This window comes from Protomyctophum parallelum (genome assembly GCF_964188405.1).
Source record: "Protomyctophum parallelum genome assembly, chromosome: 12".
Classification (NCBI taxonomy): Eukaryota; Metazoa; Chordata; class Actinopteri; order Myctophiformes; family Myctophidae; genus Protomyctophum; species Protomyctophum parallelum.
In genome coordinates, this window is record NC_139712.1 from 10,025,969 (window position 1) to 10,045,897 (window position 19,929).

At 43.1% G+C, this 19,929-nt stretch overlaps 1 protein-coding gene across 1 annotated transcript in view; it reads left to right on the forward strand.

The window, feature by feature from the left end:
* The window catches only part of vav3 (vav guanine nucleotide exchange factor 3), a gene marked incomplete at both ends in the record, with an annotated part of 199,015 nt that overhangs the window by 14,326 nt on the left and 164,760 nt on the right, over nt 1-19,929 (forward strand). Inside the window, 1 exon segment of the mRNA XM_083777615.1 lies at nt 18,730-18,846. Coding sequence (XP_083633741.1) covers nt 18,730-18,846 — 117 coding nt within the window.

Consider the following 19,929-nt stretch of genomic DNA (forward strand, 5'->3'; position numbering starts at 1 on the left):
GCCAAAAGGGCAATGGGGCGTGCTGTATAACAACCCCCTAGTGTCTCATCTGTGCACGCCACTGATGGGAAGTCAACGCTATATGGCGTCGCCACTCTCTCACTATGTCGCTCTGATCTGACTGAACTCTAACTCCGCGAGGTATACGTGTCATTAACCCATTCTGGGGGCGGGGACCCCTTTTGGTGTTATAGCATCATGCTATGCTTTATCTATTGAAAAATAGCAGATCTAGGGTCTAAGGTTTTTGTGAAAACTGTCAGGATTTAGAAGACATTTGTAGAATGTAGAATCGGGTCCAAATGGGCTAAACACAGCGCAGCTGTTTCGCCCGGACTCAGCACATCCTCCCCCCCTCCTCCCCCCCACCACCCCTCTTCCCTCCCCCCTCCCCCCCCCCCCCCCCCCCCCCTCATAGCGTGCCACCGAGTGGTGCGCTATACGAGCTTGTAGATCTGCTATTTTTTTTTTTTCAATCGAAGAACGACTGACATAGAAACGTAGCTTTTTCAGAAAACTGTCAGGATGTAGAAGACAATTTTTTTTAAATCTGATCTCAGGTCAGAACGGGTTAATTGAAATCCGGCTAGGATTACAGCGCCGAGATGATGATGATGATGATGGCGTCAACGACGAGACAAGCGGATAAACTTTGCTCGTCGCCTCTCTCCCCGTTGTCTCACTCAGCGCGAACGGGAACAGGGATTTTATGAAGTGCGCGCACAGGGAGGGGGGAGGGGGGGGGGGGGGGGGGGGTCACCAAAACAGCGCCCATGCTTGCTTGTTGCTATGGAGCTATACTGGAGAAAGGAATACATATTAAAGGAGATATTGAGGACTCGGAGCACGCCCCTGCTCTCCTCTCCAGAGGCCCAGTAAGCACGTTGGGAGTGAGGGCTTGTTCTAGGAGGAATCATCATCTGTTTTCTCTCTCTCTCTCTCTCTCTGTCTCTGCTTTGTATTCCAGATGGTTGGTTTTATATGCAGCGGCAGAAGTGTGCTTTTCAACCCACTGTGTAGTGTGTGGTGGTGGGTGTAGTCTGGCATTCTGGGTAGTGTAGTGTATGTGGGCCGTTACGTACGTTTCCAGTGATGGACAAAGTAATGGTATTCTCAACCCCAGTAATTGAGACAAAGTAATGGTATTCTCAACCCCAGTAATTGAGACAAAGTAATGGTATTCTCAACCCCAGTAATTGAGTCAGAGTACAGTTCCATAACTCCTCATGCTTTTCTGATCTTTCCCCTGAATCGCGCCTTATAGAGATAGGGTGAGAAGTTCAGTCACGAGAGAGAGAGAGACTCGGGAGTATAGAGTCGCTGGTTCTTCACCTGAAAAGGAGCCAGCTTAGGTGGTTCGGGGCATCTGGTTAGGATGCCTCTCGGGAGTCTCCCTAGGGAGGTCCTCGAGGCATCTGGTTAGGATGCCTCTCGGGCGTCTCCCTATAGGGAGGTCCTCGACGCACGTCCCACTGGGAGGAGACCCCCCGGGGCAGACCAAGAGACCATGATGGAGGGATCACATTGGCCTTGGAATGTCTCCTGTGTGAAGTGAGGGGCGCTTTAACAACCCTCATCATCTTACACCATCACGATATCGTAATTATAACATGCATAATATGCCGATGTGCTCGCTGATTCGTTGTTTGTCTGTCCGTTGTCATTGGCATTTTTAATGTTTGTCTACTCTAGACAAGACAAACATTAACCCATTCTGGGAGGGAACCCCTTTTGGTGTTAGCATCATGTTATGCTTTAGCTATTGAAAAATAGCAGACCTACAAGCTCGAGCTTGTAGGTCTGCTATTTTTGAAAAATCGAAGAGCGACTGACATAGACACATAGCCTTTTCAGAAAACTGTCAGGATGTAGAAGACATTTTTAGAATCTGATCTCAGGTCAGAATCGGTTAAAGCCTGTATGGGCTAGAGCCCCTCAAAAAAATGCAAATACCCGAGTAAAATACAGATACAAACAAAAAAATGTAGCAAATTAAGTACAGTATTCAAGTAAATGTATATTTAGTCACTGTCCACCACTGGTACATTATACACTGCATATAGGGAGGGGAGTTTTACGTAGGAGGCTTGTGTGTGTGTGTGTGTGTGTGTGTGTGTGTGTGTGTGTGTGTGTGTGTGTGTGTGTGTGTGTGTGTGTGTGTGTGTGTGTGTGTGTGTGTGTGTGTGTGTGTGTGTGTGTGTGTGTGTGTGTGTGTGTGTGTGTGTGTGTGTGTGTGTGTGTGTGTGTGTGTGTGTGTGTGTGTGTGTGTGTGTGTGTGTGTGTGTGTGTGTGTGTGTGTGTGCGTGCGTGCGTGCTGGAATTGTCATTCTCTGCACACTGAGTTGATCTGCAGGTTTCACTCATAAGCCCACAGACCAGTGCACGGCACACAGATATGCACGTGTGCGCACACACACACAGTTAATTCACTCACTACATGAGGCCCGGGGGGGTTGCGTGCGGGCGGCAGTGGATCAGTGAGTAGAGTGGCCGTGAGGTTCCCGGTTCGATCCCTGTGGGCTCCCCCAGAGTTGGCGTCAAAGTGTCCTTGAGCAAGACCTCTGAACCCCTGATTGGTTTCCTCCGCCATCGGTGTGTGTGTGTGTGTGAATGTAATGCACAATCTCTGTATAGTATACACTTTTGACTTATATTGAACTCATTGATGAATAATATTATATACTGTATCATATTTATTTGCTGGTGAAAACCACTTAAATATTCAGGATTATTTCTGATACCGATATGATTTGTTATGGCGCTTTTATAACGCTTTGGATAAAAGCTCTATTTATAAATAAATGCACCATTTACCAAAAACGGCCAAAATAAACGTTCTTGTTCATCATATTGTCGTCGTATATCCCATTCTGACCTGAGATCAGATTCTAAAAATGTTCTTCTACATCCTGACAGTTTACCATGCTGACCTGAGATCAGATTCTAAAAATGTCTTCTATACATCCTGACAGTTTTCTGAAAAAGCTATGATCAGTCATTCTTAGATTTTTCAAAAATAGCAGACCTACAAGCTCGTAGCGCGCCACTCGGTGGCGCGCTACGAGCTTGTAGATCTGCTATTTTTCAATAGCTAAAGCATAGCATAATGCTAACGCCAAAAGGGGTTTCCGCCCCAAAAAGGGATAAACTACAGCACTTCCGTCTCCGTCTGTCTCTAAGGCTCTGTGTAGAAGCTGCTTCCCTTCAGATAACACGCCTCATACGAGCTTGTAGGTCTGCTATTTTTGAAAAAAATCGAAGAACGACTGACATTTTTATAATCTCATCTCAGGTCAGAATGGGTTCATCAGACCAGTGTGTGTGTGTCCAGTGGAAACCTCGTATGAATCTGATCTCAGGTCAGCATGGGTTAAATACAATGTCCCCAAAGGGAATGAACGAGGCCATTCCCCCATCAGCCATTCTTTTATAATTTCTTTATTGTATGCTGTATATATATATTTGAATTGTTGCCTAAGTAATGATACCTGATTATGTGAATCACTGTCTTAGATTCTATAATAATCATGATGTCCTCTTGCTTATTCCACTGTTGTGGATCAGATGAAGAGCCTAATTGGCTCGAAACGTCGACGATAAATGTATCTTTTTAGGAGCATAGGAGTGTGCGGGTTCCCTTCTCTTTTCATATGTCACTTTTTGAACCCCTGCAGCACCTCCACGAAGTGAAACTATTTTACTGTAGTTTCTGTGAGAATTTGGGGACCCACAGAAAGAATGAAAGATAACAGAAGATGGCGTCGGTTTGTGGTGTAAACATTTCCAATAACGATTCAGTGACTGCCTGGTCTGCATGCCTCCGTTCCTGACTGCTCCTCCAAACCCCACCCCCTCCCCACCTCCCTCCCCCCCATCTCTTATCTTGAGTGAGGGGTGGGTGGGAGGAGAGAAGGGGGGGGGGGGGGGGAGGTGAGGGGAGGCGTCTGTCCCTCGTGATGCCCAAGCATCCGCGAAGCCTTTATTTAATGCGATTGGACAGGAGAGGCATTTCATGTTTGGTTAATCGATTTTGGACTGAGGTCGATGAAAAAAAAAAGGCTTATAAATCCAATTTTTCTGAAAAAACCTATGTTTCTATGTCCGTTGGTGCTCAACCTTTTTCATGTCAAGGACCCCCAGAATTATCTCTATCGGGACACGGACCCCCCCATCTGAAAATATGTAGTTCCAGGGACCCCCCCCCCCCCCGCACACCCCCGCCCCAGAAGGAAATACTTTAGTTAAATATTCGCTCTGAAATATATTCAAAGATTTGCGGCACATTTTCACGACTTTTCAAAAAAATAGCAGACCTACAAGCTCGTAGCGCGCCACTCGGTGGCGCGCTACGAGCTTGTAGATCTGCTATTTTTCAATAGCTAAAGCATAACATAATAATGCTTAAAACACCAAAAGGGGTGCCCGACCAAAATATGTTAAAATTAATATTTAGAAAATGTTTCAGATGTCAAACATTTCTGAGACGATGAAATGATGATGATGATGGTCGTGGAAGGGGAACCTTCAGAAAGCTTCACACGGCCTCAAAGATAATCAACTTCAAAATCTTAAATTAAAAAAAAAAACGGTCAAAATGACCTCTGTCATGCCAGTTCTTCCTCTTCTTTTCGTGTCTTTGAAGCATGTGGTTAGATGGCAGTTTCCCACGTCTTTACACAGTCTTTTGCATTATCGTTGAACTCTGCGAGATCTTTTAAGCTGCAGGGTTTGGGTAGGAAGAGGGCAGACGAGGGCAGCGCTGCGTCGTATGGTCCTCTTCTCCAACATCCACAGATGGTTTGGGGCCGGTTTTCTGGCCATAGCAGCTTTTGTTCTGTTCTCAGGCGGTTGAGAGTCTTCCAACCGGACCCACGGTGCTTCTGAGCCAGAAGGTAGGTCTTCAGAGGGGGGGGGATTCCCATGTCAATATAGGATAGGAGGGGGGGTCATTTTCGAGCTTTGTTGTCCATATAGCTGGAGTCTGGTTTCTTCCCGAGATGTTGTTATAAGGGGCTGGACATTATGGCTGAGGAAGCTTCTCCTTGACTTCAGTCCAGTGTTGTTTTCGTCGACTAAAACTAAGACGAAAAATGTTCGTCGACTGCCTTTTTTTCACTGACGAAAACTAAATGGAAACTCAATGAAAACTAAGCTACGATGACTAAAACTAAGACTAAATATACTGACAATTTCGTCGACAAATAAAAACTAGACTAAAATGTTAGGAAGGGACTAGTGGACAACAGATCCAGTATAAGTCATTTTACACTTGGTTGCATGCTGAAAATAGCCGATCTACAAGCTCACATTGTGAGCTTGTAGATGTGTAAAAACACTCATTACGACGGCTTCAAGACCCGCCAAAATACATTTTAGTCGACTAAATCAACTGTAGATTTAGTCGACTAAAATCTTATGACATTTAGTCGACTAAAACTAGACTAACACTAAGACATTCCAGGTGACTAAAATATGACTAAAACTAAATGAAGTTTCAGTCCAAAAGACTATGACTAAAACTAAAATAGAAATTTGCTGCCAAAAACAACACTGCTTCAGTCGTCGTTGGGCCAGGGGTTGGGTGTGTCCATGAAGGAGGTGGCGTTCATCGCTGGTATAGCTTTTTGTCATCTCTACTCGGCTTCATGGTGGCTGCCCGTTTCACGTCTGCAAGGGCGATGTAGGAATGTTCACGTCCGTATAGGCTTCAAGCAGCCAGTTACCAAGCGGCAGGTGTTGTTCAACGCTGAGTTGTCCCATTCTGACCTGAGATCAGATTCTATAAACGTCTTCTACATCCTGACAGTTTTCTGAAAAAGCTATGTTTGCTAAAGCTATGTCAGTCATAAAGCTATGTCAGTCATTCTTCGATTTTTCAAAAATAGCAGACCTACAAGCTCGTATCGCGCCACTCGGTGGCGCGATATGAGCTTGTAGATCTGCTATTTTTCAATAGCTAAAGCATGACATGATGCCGACACCAAAATGGTTTCCCGTTCAGAATGGGTTAACCCTTGAAGACCTGCGTGAGGCCGGGCCGATTGTGCAAAATGTCTTGTTAAAAAAAAAAAAAAACGTATGTTTTTATCAGCGGTGCTCTAACCTTTTCATGTCTAGGACGCCTGAAATTATATTGTTTTTGGCATCCGTCAGTTTAGAAAATAGCAGATCTACAAGCTCATAGTGCGGCATGAAGTGACTCGCTATGAGCTTGCAGATCTGCTGTTTTTCTTTTTTTTTTTGATTTTTATTTATTTTATATTTGGTATTTGGTTCCAGGCAGCAAAGATTGAAGTTAAAAATGTTCACAAAATGTTCACAATCTTTAAAAAAAAATAGCAGATCTGCAAGCTCATAGCGCGTCACTTCGTGTCGCGCTATGAGCTTGCAGATCTGCTATTTTCTAAACTGACGGATCCCTTTCCCTGTTTTAGTGGATCAAACAGAACAGACGTATACGGCTTTGGTTCTGATGACAGAATCATTGTCTTTCTTATCCCATTTTGGGGCGGGAACCCCTTTTGGTGTTAGCATTATGTTATGCTTTAGCTATTGAAAAATAGCAGATCTACAAGCTCATAGCGCGCCACCGAGTGGCGCGCTACGAGCTTGTAGGTCTGCTATTTTTGAAAAATAGAGGAACGACTGACATAGAAACATAGCTTTTTCAGAAAACTATCAGGATGTAGAAGACATTTATAGAATCTGATCTCAGGTCAGAATGGGTTATACAGCTCTCGTCAAACAAACCCGACTGTCGTGAGGCCGTGAGCAACAACTGGACATTATTGGCATGAACTTACAAAACAGGAAACTGCCAAGAAAAGGGAAAGAGAATGTTTCCTGCAAGAAACCGACCGGGCCTGTTACTCAAGAGCCTGACGACGAAAGGAGAAGAGAGGTCTCTGATAACTCTGTCAAAACTTTTATATAGAAAACTATTGTTCCAAATGAGCTTTGAATCAAATCCCATATAGAACAGTGGCATGGTTTTCACCTCTTTTCATATCAGTGTTGTTTTTGGCAGCAAATTTCTATTTTAGTTTTAGTCATAGTCTTTGGACTGAAACTTAATTTAGTTTTAGTCACATTTTATAGTCACCTGGAATGTCTTATAGTGTTAGTCTAGTTTTAGTCGACTAAATGTCATCAGATTTTAGTCGACTTAAATCCACAGTTGATTTAGTCGACTAAAATTTATTTTGGCGGGCCTTGATGCCGTCGTAATGAGTGTTTTTACACTTGCTGAAAATAGCCAAGTGTAAAATGACTTATAGTGGATCTGTTGTCCACTAGTCCCTTCCTAACATTTTAGTCCAGTTTTTATTTGTCGACGAAATTGTCAGTATATTTAGTCTTAGTTTTAGTCATCGTAGCTTAGTTTTAATTTAGTTTCCATTCGTTCTTTGTCAGTGGAAAAAGGTAGTCGACGAACATTTTTCGTCTTAGTTTTAGTCGACGAAAACAACACTGTTTCATATCCAAGGTCCATTTATACATGTATTCAGCATTTGAGCCACGGAACCACCGTTTGATGACATTTTAGCCTCTCTCGGGGCTCAAAAATATGTTATCAAAATTCATTGGATGATATTTTGTCCACAATTCCATGATGTATTGATGTTGGTATACCTTTAGGAGATATAGCAGGCATACCAATACCAGTGTTTTGATTTTGATTTTAGTTTTAGTCTCTTGAATGGCTTTCATTTAGTTTCAGTCACATTTTAGTCGCCTGGAATGTCTTAGTGTTAGTCTAGTTTTAGTCGACTAAATATCATAGGATTTTAGTCGACTAAATGTACAGTTGATTTAGTCGACTAAAATGTATTTTGGTGGGCATTGATGCCGTCGTAATGGCTGTTTTTACACATTCAGAAAATAGCCGATCTACAAGCTTACACGCGTTGTGAGCTTGTAGATCGGCTATTTTCAGCATGCAACCAAGTGTAAAATGACTTATAGTGGATCTCTTGTCCACTAGTCCCTTCCTAACATTTTAGTCTAGTTTTTATTTGTTGACAAAATTGTCAGTACATTTAGTCTTAGTTTTAGTCATCGTAGCTTCGTTTTCATTTAGTTTCCATTTAGTTTTAGTCAGTGAAAAATGGTAGTCGACGGACATTTTTCGTCTTGGTTTTAGTCGACGAAAACAACAGTGACCAATACAAAATGTTTGTTCTGCTTTTCAGTGAAGAAAAGTCCTTTCTAGCGCTTGTAAACCACACGAGGCTGTTTGTTCTTCCTGCCGACAAAAAGTGGCTGTGTTGTTGTTGTTGTTGTTGTTGTCGATTTACAAGTCCACAAGCACCCGCTGCAGCATGTGTCCACGACGCGTTGTGCAGTTGTATATCGGCTGGCGTTCGGTGAACGACACCGACCGTCATGAGGAACTTGAGAAGTGCAAACGAGTTACGGGCGCGGACAGAAAGCGGCGTGTTTTGACTTTTGGAGCTTGTGCAAAGAACATCCTCCTGGGTTGTTTGGGATCTGTGAAAGTGGGAATGGGAATTATCGAGTAAGAACAGCGCAACGCTTTCATTGACGAGACCCATGCATCCATGCATGACTGTTGGAGGAGTGGGGTCACATTAAGTAAGAAATCTCTCTCGCTCTCGCTCTCGCTCTCGCTCTCGCTCTCGCTCTCGCTCTCGCTCGCGCTCGCGCTCTCGCTCGCGCTCTCGCTCGCGCTCTCTCTCGCTCTCTCGTGTCACGTAGTTGTGGCGTTTACTGTTTACCGTCCCCGATGTATGTCGTCTCTCTCCTGCCTCCTCTTTAGCCCATTCTGACCTGAGATCAGATTCATACGAGGTTTCCACTGGACACACACTGGTCTGATGAACCCATTCTGACCTGAGATCAGATTCTAAAAATGTCAGTCACTCTTCGATTTTTCAAAAAATAGCAGACCTACAACGAGTGGCGCGCTACGAGCTTGTAGATCTGCTATTTTTCAATAGCTAACAACAAAATGGGTTCCCGTTCAGAATGGGTTGACAGATGTCGCCCAAATCAAACCTGATTCATGAAACTATTCGTTTTAATTTGTAGGCAGTAATTACTAGTAAAGAAAAGTGTGACTGAATGTCACTGGAAGATATTCATGATTCTCTGTTGCTTTTTTCAGCCACTGACTTATTGCACTTATTACATTGTTGCTTTAGCTATTGAAAAATAGCAGATCTACAAGATCAAAACGATCTACAAGCTCAAAACGAGCTTGTAGGTCTGCTATTTTTGAAAAATCGAAGAACGACTGACATTTTTAGAATCTGATCTCAGGACAGAATGGTGTTAATCAGACCAGTGTGTCCAGTGGAAACCTCGTATGAATCTGATCTCAGAACAATGGCACTGTTACTAATTCACATTGGTGAATGAAGCCTGATTCTTGTCCAGAGAGCCTGAACCCATTAAGTAGGAAACTGAAATTTATAGGTATGTTATTATTTATTTGTACCAGTCCATGAGACTGTGATATGGCTTTTTCATTTCAGTAGTATTGGCCTCTTGGTTATCTCTGATATTTGATTTATTTGCAACAGTAGTCTGTTCATGTGTTCTCATCACATTTTGTGAATAAACGCCTTCATTTTTATTAATAATCATTCCATGTCATGACAATAATATTTTCCAATGAGGTTTGGCCTTTCCTAGATGGAAATTAAGTCCGTTTTCTCTGTGTTTCCTCAATTTTTAGACAACTCATGTGTTAAAAAAATCACGAAAACAAAAAAAATCCAATATAGGACCGACATTATTTGGACTTGCGGCCCTTGGGACTTTTGGTGTTTTGCCGAGTGGCCCCTGAGCCATCCTAAGTTGAGTGTAAACGCATACGCACATAATAGAAGTAGAGTGCATATTAATTATTATGTTATGCTTTAGCTATTGAAAAATAGCAGATCTACAAGCTCATAGCGCGCCACCGAGTGGCGCGCTACGAGCTTGTAGGTCTGCTATTTTTTGAAAAATCGAAGAACGACTGACATTTTTAGAATCTGATCTCAGGTCAGAATGGGTTCATCAGACCAGTGTGTGTCCAGTGGAAACCTCGTATGAATCTGATCTCAGGTCAGAATGGGTTAATTAATGATAGCTTGACCTCTGTTCTGTAGAGAGCGTTGCATCACTTGTATGTACAGTATTATGTATACAATACACTGTCGTGAAAACAATCATCCGTTATTGACTGACAGAGTGACGGCGAGTCAATAAGGAATGTCGTCCCTCGATGAATAGATGATAAACGATGAATCGATGGATAAAAAACGATGAATCGATGGATAAACGATGCTTGGCGGTCGTGCGGTCAGTGTGTGACCGCACGACAACAGCAGTGTCTTCCGTTTGGGTGCTGTGACATGTACAATCTTGCGTTCTGTTTGCGTGCTGTGACATGTACAATCTTGCGTTCTGTTTGCGTGCTGTGACATGTACAATCTTGCATTCTGTTTTTTGGGTGCTGTGACATGTACAATCTTGCGTTCCGTTTGCATGCTGTGACATGTACAATCTTGCATTCTGTTTTTTGGGTGCTGTGACATGTACAATCTTGCGTTCCGTTTGCATGCTGTGACATGTACAATCTTGCGTTCCGTTTGGGCGCTGTGACATGTACAATCTTGCGTTCTGTTTGGGTGTTGTGACATGTACAATCTTGCGTTCTGTCTGGGTGCTGTGACATGTACAATCTTGCGTTCCGTTTGCATGCTGTGACATGTACAATCTTGCATTCTGTTTTTTGGGTGCTGTGACATGTACAATCTTGCGTTCCGTTTGCATGCTGTGACATGTACAATCTTGCGTTCTGTTTGGGCGCTGTGACATGTACAATCTTGCGTTCTGTTTGGGCGCTGTGACATGTACAATCTTGCGTTCCGTTTGGGCGCTGTGACATGTACAATCTTGCGTTCCGTTTGGGCGCTGTGACATGTACAATCTTGCGTTCTGTCTGGGTGCTGTGACATGTACAATCTTGCGTTCTGTTTGGGTGTTGTGACATGTACAATCTTGCGTTCTGTCTGGGTGCTGTGACATGTACAATCTTGCGTTCTGTTTGCGTGCTGTGACATGTACAATCTTGCGTTCTGTTTGGGCGCTGTGACATGTACAATCTTGCGTTCTGTTTGCGTGCTGTGACATGTACAATCTTGCGTTCTGTTTGGGCGCTGTGACATGTACAATCTTGCGTTCTGTTTGCGTGCTGTGACATGTACAATCTTGCGTTCCGTTTGGGCGCTGTGACATGTACAATCTTGCGTTCTGTTTGCGTGCTGTGACATGTACAATCTTGCGTTCCGTTTGGGTGCTGTGACATGTACAATCTTGCGTTCTGTTTGGGTGCTGTGACATGTACAATCTTGCGTTCCGTTTGGGCGTTGTGACATGTACAATCTTGCGTTCCGTTTGGGTGCTGTGACATGTACAATCTTGCGTTCTGTTTGGGTGCTGTGACATGTACAATCTTGCGTTCCGTTTGGGCGTTGTGACATGTACAATCTTGCGTTCCGTTTGGGTGCTGTGACATGTACAATCTTGCGTTCTGTTTGGGCGCTGTGACATGTGCAATCTTGCGTTTGTTTGGGTGCTGTGACATGTACAATCTTGCGTTCTGTTTGGGCGCTGTGACATGTACAATCTTGCGTTCTGTTTGGGCGCTGTGACATGTACAATCTTGCGTTCCGTTTGGGCGCTGTGACATGTACAATCTTGCGTTCTGTTTGGGCGCTGTGACATGTACAATCTTGCGTTCTGTTTGGGCGCTGTGACATGTACAATCTTGCGTTCTGTTTGGGCGCTGTGACATGTACAATCTTGCGTTCTGTTTGGGTGCTGTGACATGTACAATCAGTGGTGAAAACAGTACTCACATGTATTTGCTTATTTTACTCTTGAGAGAGTGAAACTATTGTAAAAGGCCTGACGTCGAAATAAAAAAGTCTTCTGAAAGAATATATATTCAAAGATTTGTGCCGCATTTTCACAACTTTTCAAAAGATAGCAGACCTACAAGCTCGTAGCAGCTTGTAGATCTGCTATTTTTCAATAGTTAAAACACCAAAAGGGGTTCCCGTACGGAATGGGTTAAACATCTGGATTACTTCTTTTACAAGAAGTCTATACACAATTGGAGAACGTGTAGAATAATTGTTACTTTGATGGTTTTGCCTGTTATCTCTCCTATGGTATCATGCCACATCTAATTCAATAGAGCATGGGAAAACGACAACAAAATGACAGTTTTGGGGTCTTTATAGTTTTCGGGGGTCTGAGAGGCCTTAATGTCATCAAACGGTGGCTCGAATAAATGCAGAATAAATAATAATGGACCTTGACATGAAAAGGGTTAATTGAAAAGCACGGCTGTAAATTTGAGCTCTGCTCATATAGGAAATTATTTGATCTATTTATAGATTCTTGGCAAAGAAATGTATCTTGATTTTGTGGAAGACAGATGAAATACCCTCAGAACATTATGTGGATGGCCCACATAATGTCACTACTACTGTACCACTGGAGAGACTCGAGTATGAAACACAAAATAAGGCAGATGTACATCACATCGAAGAGCGCATTTGATTCTGTGTAGGACGGAACCCACCTTAAACACAATCAGTGCCGGAAGTGCATCAAAATAGAAGCTCCGGGGTGCCAGAGTTGTCTGATCGCTTTTACTCTGAAAGCCATGAACGGAAACACTTTCCTAAAAAAAGTTGACTTTACAAAGAGACCTCACATCCCCGATCATCTTAATATTTTTTTTACGCTCCAAAAAGCGTTCATATTTTGCGGAGAGAGACGGATGAGGAGCAGAAATGAAGCGCCAGCATATCGATCCATTCATCACCACGGAGAGCGCCCTGGATTAGGAGATACGAGTCATTCTTTCCGCCGCGCTAACATGGGAGTCAATGACAAGCTAATTATTGCACTGAGCGTTAGCATACGGCAAGCGAAAAGCGAAATGCCCCCCAAAAAAAAAAGGAAAAATTCTGAATATTCTTCTCTCGCCCCGCGTCGCTGGGACGTCGCTAGGACGTCCACAGACGTCGTAGGCACTAATATTTCGGGATCCTTATGACGTTTCCAGACGTCCTACGTACAGAATGGGTTAACCCATTCTGACCCGAGATCAGATTCTAAAAATGTCAGTCGTTCTTCGATTTAAAAAAAAATAGCAGACCTACAAGCTTGTAGAATCTGCTATTTTTCAATTGCTATAAAGCATAACATGATGCCAACACCAAAATGGGTGCCCGTCAGAATGGGTTAATTACCGACTCGCCGCGCCATCGCACAAACCATAAATCCATTTATCAGTCATAACGGACGTTTTGCCATTTGACGAGGTGGCTTCATATGTCGGCCAATTAATTACGTTAATGGCGTACTCCTCACTTAAAAAACATTATGCTGTGTCAGCTTGTCTCCCCCCCCCCCCCCCCCCCCCCTTGATGCTCTTATGGGGTTTGTAGTTTTTTTTCTTCTAATACAGATAATTAGGACAAATGAGTTCTCTGGAAAGAGGCCCGGTCGGTCGGCTCGGTTGGCCCAACAGCGCCGTGTGCATTAAGGTCGTTAGCCCCAGAATTGAGGATACGGAGGAAGAGGAAGAGGAAGAAGTAGTAGATGAAGAAGAAGAAAGCATTTCCCTCGTTAATTACATAACGGAAATGTATGGTTCAGCCATTACGTGATTGGTTGCAGCGTTGCAGCCACCGTCCCATTCGCAGCGCGCACGCACGCACGCACGCACGCACGCACGCACGCACGCACATCTCTCTCTCTCTCCCTCTCCCCCTCCCCCTCCCCCTCCCCTCCCCTCCCCCTCCCCCTCCCCCTCCCTCTCCCTCTCTCCCTCTCCCTCTCCCTCTCCCTCTCCCTCTCCCTCTCCCTCTCCCTCTCCCTCTCCCTCTCCCTCTCCCTCTCCCTCTCTCTCTCTCTCCCTCCCTCTCTCTCTCTCTCTCCGCTCATTACTGTGCACAAATGTATTATATATAAATACATAATTATTGTGTTTGAGCACAACATGCATATTAAAACCCCAGAAATGTTCGTTCCATGTGCATGTTGCGTGCACGCTGTGCCCCCCCCCCCCCACACACACACACACACACACACTTCAATCATTGTATGGCCCACACACACACACACACACACACACACACACACACACACACACACACACACACACACACACACACACACACTTCAATCATTCGTACAGTCGTGGCCCCCTGCCTAATGTAGTTGTCATATACCTGTCATATATATGATCTAATCTTTGATCTATGTATCTAATGTAATTGTCATATACCTGTCATATATATGATCTAATCTTATGATCTATGATATCTAATGTGGTTGTCATATTATGATGTCATGCGGTTCCTTCTATAGTTTATGTCTCCTAGTAAAGGCCGTATTTGGCGTCCCTTGTGATTTATCAGCGTGGGGTTTTTTCTTTTTTTTTTTACAATAAAACCTCTTGCGTATATTCTTTGCTCTGCCTGTGGCCTGGTCGACTTTCTGCATTTGAGTCCTTTCAGCTCCTCCGTATCCACAAAGACACATGCCTTAACCCATTCTGACCTGAGATCAGATTCTAAAAAAAATGTCTTCTACATCCTGACAGTTTTCTGAAAAAGCTATGTTTCTATGTCAGTCGTTCTTTTTGATTTTTCTACAAGCTCGTAGCGCGCCACCGAGTGGATCTGCTATTTTTCCAAAGGATTTTTAGACATTTTATACATTTGATAAATTTGTGAAATGGGACCTTATCTTCATAATGAGTACTTTCTATACTGTTGATACTTCTAAGTACATGTTGATACCAATATTTTCGTACTTTTACCCAAGTAAAGTTTGAATTCTGGACTTTCACTTGTAACAGAGTAGTAGTTCTATACATTGCAGTGTTGATACTGTACTTTCTTAAGCAAAACAAGTGAGTACTTTTTCCAGTCCTGCCTTATCTGCTATAGCTGCTACATTTTGACTGAGGGACTGCCATTGGATCTTTTTTAATTTTCGTTTTTTTCATGTCACATGAAAGCAGGGAAGCATAGCTTCAAATTGACATATTGGTTGTTCAGTTTGACCCACCAGTTTGAGATATGGCTTATAGAGTAAATGTCTTGCAGAGAAACAGCGATTTGAGAAAACAGGCTTGAAAGGTTCACTTCTGTGGTCTCTAACATTACACCTAGCTACATGTTTAAGCATTTATTTCATATTTACATGTCTTCTGTGGACTAACATTACACTTAGCTACATGTTTAAGCATTTATTTCATATTTAGATGTCTTCTGTGGACTAACATTACACCTAGCTACATGTTTAAGCATTTATTTCATATTTACATGTCTTCTGTGGACTAACATTACACCTAGCTACATGTTTAAGCATTTATTTCATATTTACATGTCTTCTGTGGTCTCTAACATTACACCTAGCTACATGTTTAAGCATTTATTTCATATTTATATGTCTTCTGTGGTCTCTAACATTACACCTAGCTACATGTTTAAGCATTTATTTCATATTTATGTCTTCTGTGGTCTCTAACATTACACCTAGCTACATGTTTAAGCATTTATTTCATATTCACATGTCTTCTGTGGACTAACATTACACCTAGCTACATGTTTAAGCATTTATTTCATATTTACATGTCTTCTGTGGTCTCTAACATTACACCTAGCTACATGTTTAAGCATTTATTTCATATTCACATGTCTTCTGTGGACTCTAACATTACACCTAGCTACATGTTTAAGCATTTATTTCATATTTACATGTCTTCTGTGGACTAACATTACACCTAGCTACATGTTTAAGCATTTATTTCATATTTACATGTCTTCTGTGGACTCTAACATTACACCTAGCTACATGTTTAAGCATTTATTTCATATTCACATGTCTTCTGTGGACTCTATAACATTACACCTAGCTACATGTTTAAGCATTTATTCCATATTTACATGTCGATTTCAGCTCTGACACTTATTTCAGACATGCTCTAGTATGTGAAGAGTCTGCCTGTGATATTTGTCTCCACCAGGCCGAAGGCATGTGGGGAGAGTATGTTTTGCACTCCGTCCGTCCGTGTGTCCGTCCGTCCGTTTGTGTGTCCGTCCGTCCGTTTGTGTGTCCGTCCGTGTGTCCGTGAACAGCTAATCTCGGCCACCGTTAACCCGCTCGATGCCACATTTTGCACACACACTCCCTGGATGCCAACGATGAACCTCTGCCCCAAACTTTCCAGAACGGCCTGTTATAGCGCCACCAGGAGGCCGCTTTGTGCAAAACAAGTTTTTGCACAGTACACCTACAGATTTTGTCCAAACATCACGCAAATTGGTACACAGTCTCTCTACAGCCATTCAACGAATGGCTGTCAGATTTCTCAGACTCCATCCTGATTGGTTAAGATTGGCTTCCAAAGTTCACAGGAGTGCTCAGTTTCAAACAAAATGCTGCAAATCATGAACACATCGCGTGATTTCCGTGAAATTGTGCACGCACATTCCCACTAGGCCGAGGACGAAATGCCACATGAACAATTTCAACTCAGCCTCAAGGTGGCGCTATAACTGGCCGAAAAGTGTTTTTACCTCTAACTGCACGGATCTGTGGATAACGTTGTATGCCAACTCCCTAGAGGCCAAGGAAAAACCTTTGCCTGGAATTCTTCACATCTGCTCATCCTGGTGGAGACCTGTGCCCAGAAGGGCACTCTTTTCTAGTTCTCTCTGTAGTTCTCATGACATGTAGTTCTCTCGCTGACACACGTCGTCTGTGTGACTGATCTGTCTGTGTGGTGCGTGTGTGCGACCGTGCGTGCGTGCGTGCAACCGTGCGTGCAACCATGCGTGCGACCGTGCGCGGATCTGCTGGGACTTGACACCCATTACTCCCGCATTATAAGGAGACACCATGACTCCAGCTGTTTACAGAGCGCCTGTTTTATTTAATAAATTAATCCAGAGCAGTGGCAGCTAGTCTAAACTGAGGAGTGTGCAAACGTTTCTATTTCTACATGCTTTATTGCCAGACGGAGCCTGAAGGAGGAACAGATATAATCTGAATATTTTAGGATCTGGAGAGAATGCCTTCGTGGCTCATACCGACTTCACCCAGAAAATTAATGAGAACACAGTGCAGCTCATGTCAAGATATTACAGTAGATGAAATCGTGAAAATGTGTGCAAATCTTTTATATACATTTTTAAAGCAAATGGTGGGGGGTCCCTGGAACAAACTAACACAACATACGTTTTTCAGAAAACTGTTCTATTCTATTTTTTAAATGGTTTTAAAGGAGAAGGAGAAGCTTTCTTACCTTTTATTTCTAGTTGTGACGTCCCCGCCAAAGAGGTCCAGGTGTTATTTTGTGCAAAAGGCGCATTATTGGCTACTTACCCTATACCATAAGGGAATTGCATTGAGTTGATTGGGGCATTGGGGTGTTGTGCTAATTCACTTATTTCCATCGCTCAAAAATCAACGTATTATTTAGATGGAAATAAGCGAATTAGCACAAAAACCCAACCCCCATTGAGGGCTTAGGAATTAGGGGAAATAGCCAATAATAATGCACTTTTGCACAAAATAACACCTGGACCTCTTTGAGGGCAACTACAAATAAAGGTAAGAAAGCCTTCTAGCCAGTGTTGTTTTTGGCAGCAAATTTCTATTTCAGTTCAGTCATAGTCTTTGGACTGAAACTTCATTTAGTTTTAGTCACATTTTAGTCACCTGGAATGTCTTAGTGTTAGTCTAGTTTTAGTCGACTAAATGTCATAAGATTTTAGTCGACTAAATCTACAGTTGATTTAGTCGACTAAAATGTATTTTGCCGGGTCTTGATGCCATCACAACGCGTCGCAGCGTGACACGTTGTGTGCTTGTAGATCGGCTATTTTCAGCATGCAAGTGTAAAATGACTTATACTGGATCTCTTGTCCACTAGTCCCTTCCTAACATTTTAGTCTAGTTTTTATTTGTTGACGAAATTGTCAGTATATTTAGTCTTAGTTTTAGTCACCATAGGTTAGTTTTCATTTAGTTTCCATTTAGTTTTCTTCAGTGGAAAAAGGTAGTCGACGAACATTTTTCGTCATTTTTCGACGAAAACAACACTGGTAGGAAACAAGTCTTTACTAAAAATTAACCTGTCCTCTCTTCCACACAACAGTCAGCATCATGTTATGCTTTAGCTATTGAAAAATAGCAGATCTACAAGCTCATAGCGCGCCACCGAGTGGCGCGCTACGAGCTTGTACGTCTGCTATTTTTGAAAAATCGAAGAGCGACTGACATTTTATAGAATCTGATCTCGGGTCAGAATGGGTTAATAGGACCAGTGTGTGTGTCCAGTGGAAACCTCGTATGAATCTGATCTCGGGTCAGAATTGGTTAATCAGACCAGTGTGTGTGTCCAGTGGAAACCTCGCATGAATCTGATCTCAGGTCAGAATGGGTTAATCAGACCAGTGTGTGTGTGTCCAGTGGAAACCTCGCATGAATCTGATCTCAGGTCAGAATGGGTTAATCAGACCAGTGTGTGTGTCCAGTGGAAACCTCGCATGAATCTGATCTCAGGTCAGAATGGGTTCATCAGACCAGTGTGTGTGTACAGTGGAAACCTCGTATGAATCTGATCTCAGGTCAGAATGGGTCATATAAACCACGTCCTCTTTTCTCTCTTCCTCACAACAGTTCCTGTGCTTGAAGAACATCCGGACGTTCCTGACGGCGTGCGCCGACATCTTCGGCATGAAGAAGAGCGACCTGTTCGAGGCCTTCGACCTCTTCGACGTCAGGGACTTTGGAAAGGTATCGATCTCTACATTATTGATTTATTGATTGATTTATTAAAACAGTTTGACTGGTTTAAATGCGTAACCCGCATTTTAATCAACCCCCCTTCACTGCCGAGATTGTTGTATTACCTTTAGAGCATACGCTGAATTATTTGGGCTTTTGATCCGCGAAAATCAAACGAAAAAAGGTTCCTCGGTTTGTTGTGATCCGATCGCACCACCCGCCATCTTGGTACACCCGGAAGACGCAGCACAGGACCCGCCTCCATGAGGCGTTGTACCCCGTTCATTTGCATTGGCCTCAATTTCCCAGAAGCCCTAGCAGCACACAGCCTGTGACGATTTCCGGTTTCGTCATCAAAACGAAAGCATCTAGTCTCTATCTCCGCGACGAAGACGAATTTTATTTTTATTTATTACAATACGGCGGATTAAAACACATAAAACAAAAGGCGGGTATGTCGTGTATCGCAGCGACAGTAACCTGGATTAAACCATTCCTGGCAGGGAAACTGTTTTAACAGTTTGTAGAATTACAGTACATTTCAAGCACACAAACTCAATACAAAGACTGTTAACTGTGAGTGGACGACCCCAATTGAGCATTAGACTTGTTTACAACAGGGTCCACATTGTTCAATTCATCAAAACATCTAGAGACGTACAAACAGACACTTCCATAATTATAGTCAAAGAACAGAACAGGAATTCATCATAAAGGAGGTAAAAAGGGAAAAGAAACATTATACAGTGAGGGGGAAAAAGGGGTGGGGGGGGGGGGATTCAGATTTTACGGGGGCCAGTTTCGAATTGCAGCCGTCCGTATAGGTGCCCTTTGAGAGCAGTTTTGAAGGAGTCAAGGGATTCCCATGTCTTAATGACTGTTGGTAGGGCGTTCCACATTTTGGTGGCATAGGAGCGAAAATAATTTAGTCCCTTGTTTGTGCCGAATCTGGGTTGTACAGTTTGTTGCACTCCCTCTGGTGCTGTGGGTGTGGACTTCGTTTGCATTAAGGAAGTATCTAGACAAGACATAATCTTGGTTCATACCTAAACTACTGCAAATAATTTAGTCCCTTGTGGACTTATGATCTGG